The following is a 10,751-nucleotide window of genomic DNA, read 5'->3' on the forward strand; positions in this document are numbered from 1 at the left end:
GAGAGAGAGAGAGAGAGAGAGAGACAGAAAGAAAGAAAGAAAGAAAGAAAGAAAGAAAGAAAGAAAGAAAGAAAGAAAGAAAGAAAGAAAGAAACTCCTAATAGTTTAAAAAAGTATGGCCGGGCGCAGTGGCTCATGCCTGTAATCCCAGCACTTTGGGAGGCTGAGGTGGGCGGATCACAAGGTCAGGAGACTGAGACCAGCCTGGCCAACATGGTAAAACCCCATCTCTACTAAAAATACAAAAATTAGCTGGACATGGTGGTGCGTGCCTGTAATCCCAGCTACTTGGGAGGGTGAGGCAGAAGAATTGCTAGAACCCGGGAGGCAGAGGTTGTACTAAGCTAAGATGGCCCCACTGCATTCCAGCCTGGGCAATAGAGCGAGACTCCATCTCAAAAAAAAAAAAAAAAAACCTACAACAATGTAAATGTACTTAACATCACTGAAGTGTACAGTTTAAAATAGTTAAGATGGTTACATAAAAGTTTATGACATATGTACTTCAACATAATTAAATCTTTTTTTTTTGAGAGTATCTGTCTCTGTTGCCCAGGCTGGAGTGTGGCGCAATCACAGCTCACCACAGCCTCGACCTCCTGACTCAACCGATCCTCCCACCTCAGCCTCCTGAGTAGGTGGGACCACAGGCATACACCACCTTGCCCAGTTAATTTATTTTTCTGGAGACAGGATCTCGCTATATTGCCTAGCCTGCACTCAAACTCCTGGGCTCAAGGGATCCTCCCATCTTAGTCTGTCAGCTGCTGGGATTACAGGTGTGAACCACTGCATCCAGTCCCAAATATTCAAAAATTAAAAACAAACGAAAAAACTACTATTTAGGATCACTCAAGTTCCCAGGACAGGGCCTGGGGTCCCCACCCAACAGAGGATTAACGGGCTGTAAAGTTCTCAATGAGGTCTGTGATAATTTAATGCCAGTTCTCTAGGGCAATGACTTTTTCCTATCCGCATGAGGTGGTAAAAAGATACGATTCAGTATTCTCCAAAATTAGCATTTCACTTTGAAGCACGACCACAAAAAAAGATCACGTCCATGGAAAATCTCTTACTTACCTCATCATACACGTGTGAGAAGACAATTCCACTGAACTTCCAGAACTCTGCCCAGAAGTCTGAATACGACTCAACGGACCAATGGTACAAGTCATCATAATTCTCTAAAAATGAAATAGCTCAGATTAACCTTAAAAGGGAAATCTTGGCGATGGACACACGTCAGGAGCCTCGGGCGTGTCCAAGCGAGCCAAATTCATCTGAGGAGAAATGGTCTGCGGGAGGAAGGAGCTTAATTTTATTGATGCAAACCCAATCCCCTAGTCCCCAAAAGAACAAAAGCTGAGGCGGTGATGTTTTGAGTCATCTTCAGTGATTTTATATCTTAACCACCATGCCTAAGAACACAGATTCTAGAGCCCGAATGCCCGGGTTCAAATCCTGATTCGACCACTTATTTAGCTTTGTGACCTCAGGGGATAATTAATAGTCCCCCTCCAGCCACAGGGCTGTTGTGAGGATTTAAATGAGCACAGGTAGAAAGTCCTTAGAGCGGGGCCTTAGAAATTACCACAGTGGCATTAGGAGTTCGCCATTATTATACCACACAACCTTAGGAAATTTATACTCAATACACTGGAAAACCCAGAAGTTCAAAACTGGTAGTCTGTTGATGACTTCCCAAAGCCAGTATAATGTTGGGGGGTGTTATTACTTATTTTGATTTTTGAATATGCAATATGTTCACAAGACTCAAAATTACAAAAGTGGAAAAAGTTACATGGAGGCCGGGCGCAGTGGCTCACGCAGTCAGGAGCTCAAGATCAGCTGGGCCAAGATAGTGAAACCCTGTCTCTACTAAAAATACAAAAACAACTAGCTGAGCATGGTGGCGGGCGCCTGTAATCCCAGCTACTTGGGAGGCAGAGGCAGAGAATTGCTTAAACCTGGGAGGCGGGAGGATGAAGTGAGCCAAGATCGCACCACTGCACTCCAGTCTGAGCGACACAGCGAAACTCCATTTCAAAAAAAAAAAGTTGCCGGGCATGGTGGCTCATGCCTGTAATCCCAGCACTTTGGGAGGCCGAGGCGGGCGGATCACCTGAGGTCAGGAGTTCAAGACCAGCCTGACCAACATGCAGAAACCCCGTCTCTACTAAAAATGCAAAATTAGCTGGGCGTGGTGGCTCATGCCTGTAATCCCAGCTACTAGGGAGGCTGGGGCAGGAGATTCGCTTGAACCTGGGAGGTGGAGGTTGGAGGTTGTGGTGAGCCGAGATCGTGCCATTGCACTCCAGCCTGGGCAACAAGAGCAAAACTCCGTCTCAAAAAAAAAAAAAAAAAAAGTTATATGGTAAAAGGTCTCCCTCCTTTTATTCCACAACAATCTAACTTTTATGCCCAGGGGAGTTCCCCTTGCAGATTCCACTCAGTTATACTCAAAACAGCTTTTCCCCACCATCAAGACATGAGCTGGAAACTTAATACAAAGAGATGTATTTAACTCCTAAACTAAATGTGACTTCACTGCAAAACTGACCCCAGCCTAGCTGAGGACTTTTTAACCCACTCAACTGCATAGGATCCAAGTGGACTGGCCACAGTGAGCCAATCAGTCCTTAGGTATAGCAGAAATTTATCCTATCAGGGACCAAGGGAAGTCATACAGTGCTTCTGTTTCAAAGCACAGCCTTGCTGGGGCTCCAGGAAGGCAGAGACTGGCAGGGATATAATAACATGTCAGGAAGATGGCCAACGAGGTACCACGAATGGGGAAAAAGGCAGAATACAACCACTGAGCTGAATTCTCTCACCGACATCAGTCAAGTCAAGCGTGCCCATCCTCACTGTTCCCAGCCCCGGGGGAAAGAGAGAAGAGACACGATGCTTCCTTCAGCAGTGTCCCCTCTGACTGTGGTGGCCAGGAATGGTCCTCAGTTATGCTGGACTCAGAGGGATGACAAGAACTGGGGCAGAGACAGCTGAGGATCACTTTAGCCCAGAAGCTTGAAGCTGCAGTGAGCTATGATCCTGCCACTGCACTCCTTCTGGGTGGGTGACAGAGTGAGACCCCATTTAAAAAAAAAAAAAAGTGAGGAGCGGTGGCTCATGCCTGTAATCCCAGTCCTTTAGGAGGCCGAGGTGGGTGGATCGCTTGAGGTAAGGAGTTTGAGACCAGCCGGACCAACATGTCGAAACCCCATCTCTACTAAATACAAAAAATTAGTTGGGTGTGGTGGCACATGCCTGTAATCCCAGCTACCCGGGAGGCTGAGGCAAGAGAATCTTTTGAACTCAGGAGGTAGAGGTTGCAGTGAGCCGAGATCATGCCACTGCACTCCAGCCTGGGCAACAAGAGCGAAACTCAGTCAACAGCAGCAACAACAACAACAACAACAAAGCCTATCACAAAAGTTCATTCGGCCGGGCGCGGTGGCTCAAGCCTGTAATCCCAGCACTTTGGGAGGCCGAGATGGGCAGATCACGAGGTCAGGAGATCGAGACCATCCTGGCTAACACGGTGAAACCCCATCTCTACTAAAAAATACAAAAAACTAGCCGGGCGAGGTGGCGGGCGCCTGTAGTCCCAGCTACTTGGGAGGCTGAGGCAGGAGAATGGTGTAAACCCGGGGGGCGGAGCTTGCAGTGAGCTGAGATCCGGCCACTGCACTCCAGCCTGGGGAACAGAGCGAGACTCCGTCTCAAAAAAAAAAAAAAAAAAGTTCATTCACCAACAGCATCGCTAAGGAAGTCAGACGCCACCAGCCCCATGAATCTGGAAGGATGCAGCCACAATGGAATCTTGACACCACAAGGACCCTGGGAGACGACAGCAAAAGTGGCCGACTTCACGTGGAAACTTTCCCACTGTCAGCAACTCAGCCCTCTCATCAAATGTGACTCTTGAGACACTCTCTGCTGCTCCCACGCTCCCCGCCTCTACGGCGAGGACGCTGCAACCACAAGCCCAGGTCTGATTTAGCCTGTGCGAGCTGTTCACACTTAGAAGCCTGTTCTTGCTTTTTGATGGACTACTTCATGAATTTGCATCTCCACCTTGTGCAAGGATCATGCTCATTTTTCTACCTAGTATAGGTGCTGCCAAAGCAAGCACATCAATCCATTTTTAAATGAAATTCCGGCTTCTCCTGAGAAAAGTGAGTCCCTGACTGCGGTCGTCAGCCAATAATTGTCACCTCCAGGCATTCATGGCCCTCCATGGTCCCCTTCCCAACCTGAGAGGGCTGATCTGTGTCACCAACAGGGTACTGTGGAAGTAGTCAAACGTGACTTCCAAGGCCAGGTTGTAAGGGTCACTGCAGCCAGGTGGCTCTCTTGGGTCACCTGCTCCGGGAGAAGCCAGTGAGGATGCTCACGCAGTCCTAGGTGGCATATGGCAGACGCCTCCTGCACTACCTTGCTGCCACCACCAGCACTAACTTACCGCCGTGTGAGTGACTTCTCAGGGATGGGTGCATTCCCACTGCAGCTCCTCAGGGATCCAGAGCCAGAACCGCCCAAATAGCCACTCCCCAATCCTGACCCACAGAAACTGAGAGGTAATAAAGGTTTATTCTTGTTTTAAGTCACCAACTTTTGGGCTGATTTGTCACCAGCAACGGGTAACAAATGCATTGTCCACACCAAACAGTGACGATCAGCTAGAACTGGGAACAGCTGCCTCATCAGGCCCTCCGGCAAATGCCAGAGGCAATAACTAACCAGATGGCAGACTACAGCTCCACCGCCTACAGCTACAAAGTCTTAACTGAGACTTCGTGCCTTGGTTTGTTCAGCTGTGAAATGGGGCTACTACTGCCCCCCACTTGGTAGGATTACCAAGAGGATTACATTAGTTGATACATATCAGGTGCCAGATGGAGCCTGGCATATAGAGAGAGCTCACTAAATAGTAACTATTATTATATTGGGCACCTGTCTGGTCCCTACAGGCTTCTGAATTTTCAGCCCTTCTTCCTCTCCACCTAGGAGAATCTTGGCCAGTCTACACCTTCAAATCTTAGCTGAAGATTTTATCTGCCTTTTTTTAATTATTCATTTTTTTAGAGACAGGGTCTTACTCTTTTGCCCAAGCTGGAGTGCAGTGGCATGATCATAGCTCACTGCATCCTCTAAGTCCTGGACTCAAGCAATCCTCCTGCCCCTGCTGCCCAAGTCGCTGAGATGACAGGCTATCTGCCCTTCTAAACCGCATTCTCTGCTAAACCCAGCACACTGCTGTTGTGCTGGACCCCTATTAACTCCAATAGATGGCACCAGATTCCAGAGATCTGGAAGCAGTGAGCCAGACACAGGGTTTATTGGAAACTTACCTACAGGGATGGTTTGGGGGCAGCAGGCTGGACGGAGAACCACAACTGCTTGTAAAATGCACGCAGTTTATACAGCACCTTCACTTAGCACGCTCCCCTAGCAACTTCCACCTGGTAACCTTCACTTATTCCAAAAGAAAGCCAGTCCCCCTGTAGAGCTTGCGTTCCATGGGGTGGGCCAGAGGTTCAGATGTTCCTCATAGACAAGGAATAAATCCGGGTTGGCCACTCTCAGATTCCTTCGCTTGGAACTCTGAACATACATTCTTCTGAAGTTACAGCCATCAGGTGCATCTGCCATACAACAGTGCAGTACTCAGAATGTCAACACTAATGCCCCATTCGTGGAATGCCCAGCGTCCACTAACTTGTGGCACTATCTTCACATGAGCTCTCTCCCCTAGCACCTGGAGCTATTTGAGAACAGGGCCCAAGCCTTCTATTTGTTGGCAAACTCCATCCCAGCCGCTTGCACAGAGAGCCGACATGCAGCTTGTGGTACACAGAAGGACACTTGGCACAGTCCTCCAAAAGAGCATGCCTTTGAAACTGGTGCCACCTCTCTGCCCCCTAATTACAGAGGGCTAGTACATGCAGCATGTCTGCCAGAGCTTGCTAGAGGCCTGGAATCACAGGCACATATGACAGGCTGGAGCTGCACCCGACCCCAAGGAAGCCTGCATCAGAGGACCCCAGAGCCCCATGTGGGTGTGCAGGGAGTGCACAGGTGGGTTCGGCTGGAAGCAGTGACAGGAACCAACCAAACTGTGGCTCTGGTAGTAGAAAAGACGGTAGGTAACCCTACCAGAGCCTCCCAAACTCCAGGGATAGAAACTTCCTGCCAACCTTGGTCTGGGAAGACTGGCTCACGGAGAGACGGCCGGAGTGGGGAACGCCCCTCCCTTCCTCCCTGAAGGCTGCAGGGCTGGAGCAATGCCACTGAGGATGTGTGCCTTGCTCTCTACTGACATCCAGTCCAAAGCATGGCCCCATACTGTACACAGGCTACAAGTGAGCCCCTGCTGGGACACAGAGAAGAGGATACAAGTTCACGAGCACTGTCTTTAAGCAATAAGAATGCTCACAAATACACAAAACGGCAGGGCAGAATGAAAGCCCAAATTACATGTGCTTGGAGAGAAGAGGGAAGGCAGAAATATTCAAAGAGAATAATCAAAAAAAAGACTGAATTTGAGCTGGATCTTCAAGCGAAGTCCAAAGCGTCCGGGGCCAGGAATAAGAAAGGGGAGAGAGGTGGAAATCACCGTCAAGAGTGGTAAGAGGAGAAAAAGGACAAAACCTGAGCTCTAAACGCCCTCCTCCAGACCAAAGGGAGGGGCCTCGCTCAGCTCGGACAATGCTCCGGACAATGCTGCTGCGCTGGGAATGCAGACCCACCATGACAGGCCTTGGAATTCTCAGAGGTTGGAAAGCTTGCTTTTCATATGTGGTCTCCCAACTTTTATTTATTTGAAACAGAGTCTTACTCTGTCACCCAGGCTGCAGTGCAGTGGCGAGATCTCGGGCTCACTGCAACCTCCACCTCCTGGGCTCCAGCGACCCTGCCTTAGTGTCCAGAGTAGCTGGGATTACAGGTGCATGCCACAATGCCCAGATAATTTTTTGTATTTTTTGTAGAGATGGGGGTTTCACCATGTTGCCCAGGCCGGTCTCGAACTCCTAGGCTCAAAAGAGCCACCCAGGCCGGGCGCGGCAGCTCACACCTGTAATCCCAGCACTTTGGGAGGCTGAGGTGGGTGGATCACGAGGTCAGGAGATCGAGACTATCCTGGCTAACACGGTGAAACTCCATCTCTACTAAAAATACAAAAAATTAGCCAGCGTGATGGTGGGCACCTATAGTCCCAGCTACTCAGGAGGCTGAGGCAGGAGAATGCTGGAAGGATGGCATGAACCCGGGAGGCGGAGCTTGCAGTGAGCAGAGATGGCACCACTGCACTCCAGCTGGGTGACAGAGCGAGACTCCCTCACAAAAAAAAAAAAAGAAAAAAAAGATCCACCCACCTCAGCCTCCCCAAGTGCTAGGACTACAGGTGTGAGCCACCACACCCAGCCCTCTCTCCTAACTTTTAAATGCAGGCAACTCAATAGTGTGTCTGCAGATGAGACCTGGCCCATGGGCCACCAGTCTGAGAGCCTTGAAGGACGGAAAGGAGCTCCGCAGCCGTGCTTGGGCCCTCCCAGCACTTGCTCATGTTTACTCCACAACCCCAGGGGCCCAGGGCAGAGCTGAGCACTGGACATGACCATCTCCTGTCACCCGCACACCCACTCAATGACTCAGGTCCCTCCCGTTATGCCCATTTTACAGATGAAGAAACGAGGCATGGGGAGATCCAATGACTTCCTCCTGATCACAAAGCTGGTAAGTGGTAGAGCTAGTTCAAAATCCAGGTAGTCGGCCAGGCGCGGTGGCTCACACCTGTAATCCCAGCACTTTGGGAGGCTGAGGCAGGTGGATCGCCTGAGGTCAGGAGTTCTAGACCAGCCTGGCCAACATGGTGAAACCCCGTCTCTACTAAAATACAAAATTAGCCAGGTGTAGTGGCAGGCACCTGTAATCCCAGCTACTCAGGAGGCTGAGGCAGGAGAATTGCTTGAACCCAGGAGGCAGAGGTTGCAGTGAGCCGAGATCGCACCATCGCACTCCAGCCTGGGGCAGAAGAAATCTTTTTTCTTAAAAAAAAAAAAAAAAGAAATCCAAGTAGATTACAAATCCCTTCTCTTCAACACTTCCCATGGAGGAAGGTGGTTTCACCCATCTAACAGGGCTGCCTGTATCTGAAATTATTTCAGAACATCAGGGCTGGACAGGCACCAGACCAGCATTCTGTTATTGCTGGCAGAGGAAACAGATGGAATCAAGGCAAGGTGACACAGAGGAAGAACGTAACCCCACATGGCAGCCTCCTGCTTCTTCCAGGGGTCTCCAGGCTGCCCTAATCCAACACACAGTCATTTACCAACTGCTGGCGGGGGAAAGCTCCCAGGGCAACAGACTATACCTGTCTCCAAGGGAGAGCAAGGGAAGGAGAGAAACGAAACGGCTCAGGCTCAGCTCCGGTTAGCTTAGGAAACGACTCTGTGGAAGCTCCCCGCTGCTGTGAGGCCTGGAAGCTGCCAGGCAGCAGTCTGCAATTCTGTGGTCAACAGGAACCACTGAGAACTTCTGAGCCAAGGAGTAAGACCTGTATGCTTCAAGATGACTCTGGTAAAGCAAGCAGGATGCAAATGGGTGGAAATGCAAGAAGCAGGAAAACCAACCACTGTTTGGAGAGGAGGAAAGGAGGCCCCAGAACCCCTGGCACCGGGCTGCAAAAGAGGAGATGTGAGAAAGACATGGGGCTGTGGCAGAAGACTTCTGGTGTGGGCCAGGTGACTGGGATGCCCATTCCTGCGAGCCTGAGCAAGAACAGGGATGCCACCGACAGAAACAAGGGAGTCCCTGCGCTGACGGAGGGGTGAGGGGAGACCATGAGTTAAAAATCCCCTAGGGAGGCCGGTTGCGGTTGCTTATGCCTGTAATCCCAGCACTTTGGGAGGCCGAGGCGGTCAGATCACCTGAGGTCAGGAGTTCGAGATCAGCCTGACCAACATGGAGAAACCCCATCTCTACTAAAATACAAAATTAGCCAGGCATGGTGGCGCATGCCTGTAATCCCAGCTACTTGGGAGGCTGAGGCAGGAGAATCGCTTGAACCCGGGAGGTGGAGGTTGCAGTGTGCCGAGATCACGCCATTGCATTCCAGCCTGGGCAACAAGAGCAAAACTCCTCCTCCTCAAAAAAAAAAAAAAAAAAAATCCCCTACGAACACCCAGGGGAGACGGGTGGAGGGGTAGAGCTGGTAGTTGGGCAAGCCAGCTAGAGCTCAGGAAGAGCACCCGGAACAGTCACCCCACGGAGAAGGGGCCTCTGCCCCACCCACACCCAGAGAGGCGGTTTCTGAAGTTCAAGGTGATGGGTGGAAAGAGAGTCTTTTACTAGGTTCTGTTTGGGGGCTGGGAGTGTAGACACGTGGACAGGGCCTCCTCCCTGGCCATCCTTCTAGGTGCTGGCCTCTAGCAGGGGCAGCTGGAGATGGGGGAGGTTGGGGGGCAGAGTGCACGGCACTGAGGACTGGCAAGGGACCCCCACAAACAGAGGAAGAGCTGCAAGTCAAAAAGGCCCTATGTCCGGGTGAAGCCCCCACAGGCTGGAGGTCAAGACTCCAGTGAGCACCTCACAGGTAGGAAAGCCTAGCAGGGGACCACCCAGTCAACAGGCAGCTGGCCCTCGCGAGGGGTGACACTCCCGGGGAGAGGGTGACCCCTACATGCAGAGGAGACGCTGCACAGTCAGGAAGTGCCAGGAGGTGCTGTGGAGGAGTGATGTTCCCCAAGAGAGGGGGGAACCCCGCAGCCATAAGGCCTGCCGGCCATCAAGTGGCTCCTCCAGCCCCAGAAGCATGAAACTAGCCACGGGGAGACCACCCAACCACCCTGCACGGCCCCCGCCCATCCCCCGCAGGCCCGGCCGCGCGCCCGGCTCTCACCCAGCGCCAGGCCGCACCCTGCGCCCACAGCCGCCCGGAAGCGGTCCATCTGCGTGTTCTTCTTACTGTCAGGCTCCCACATCACCTGGCACTCCAGAATCTCTTCCCGCCCGGCGCGCTCCTCCTTGGACATGGCGGCGGCGGGTGGCCGGGACTGCGATGAGGGCTGGGGACCAGGGGCCGGGGACCTGGGTGCGGGGGAGGCGACGGTCTGGAGCGCCTGGCGGGCTGAGACGGCGACGCCGACAGCGGAAAGCAACGGACTGAACCGCAGCCGCCGCCTCCGGCGGGCCACTTGGCCCAGGCCCTGCCTCGCAGGCCCCGCCCCGAATCCCCGCCCCTTTCCAGGCCCCGCCCTCCCGCCTGTAACCCTCCGCTGAGTGCAGCGCCGCGCAAAGGAGTGCTCGCAGCCGCCGACTCCGGCGCCCGCGGCCTGGGGTCGTCGGGGTGAGGGGCGTGCACCCCCGTCCTCACCTGGGGCCAAGGGAGCTGCCTTGGCCCCAGCTCCCCGACCTCATCTGGAGCTGGAGGACGTTAGGGCAGCCGCAGAAGCCAGGCGTCCGAGTCTGCTGGTTACTACACGTGTACATCATTCATTCGCTATTTCTTCCTGCAGGTCCTTACTGAGCGCCTGCGGCATTCCGGGCACTTTGGGAGCTTTGCGGATACAGCAACGAACAAAGCAAAATTTTTGCCCTCTGTCAACAGGAGAGGAGGGGTACAGATGTGAGGAGGACGGGAGACGATTAACAAATAAATACATCGTGTATTTACACCAGATGATGTCATAGTATAATATAATAATATACATAGTATGCCAATGGGTATCAAAATATACATTTGT

The 10,751-nt window shown here is 52.0% G+C and overlaps 1 protein-coding gene across 3 annotated transcripts in view; it reads right to left on the reverse strand.

Moving 5' to 3' along the window:
• Positions 1-10,234, reverse strand: part of AACS (acetoacetyl-CoA synthetase) — a 77,706-nt gene extending 67,472 nt beyond the window's left edge. For all 3 annotated transcript variants that reach the window (XM_017889572.1, XM_017889581.1, XM_017889563.1), the window contains exons 1-2: positions 9,908-10,234; positions 1,081-1,184 (exon numbers count right to left, since the gene is read on the reverse strand). In XM_017889572.1, coding sequence (XP_017745061.1) covers positions 1,081-1,184; positions 9,908-10,040 — 237 coding nt within the window. In that variant the 5' untranslated portion in view covers positions 10,041-10,234. The remainder of the gene's footprint in view (positions 1-1,080; positions 1,185-9,907) is intronic.
• Between the last annotated feature and the right edge of the window lie 517 nt (positions 10,235-10,751).

The sequence above is a fragment of the Rhinopithecus bieti genome, unplaced genomic scaffold, assembly GCF_001698545.2.
Source record: "Rhinopithecus bieti isolate Rb0 unplaced genomic scaffold, ASM169854v2 scaffold_574, whole genome shotgun sequence".
Classification (NCBI taxonomy): domain Eukaryota; kingdom Metazoa; phylum Chordata; class Mammalia; order Primates; family Cercopithecidae; genus Rhinopithecus; species Rhinopithecus bieti.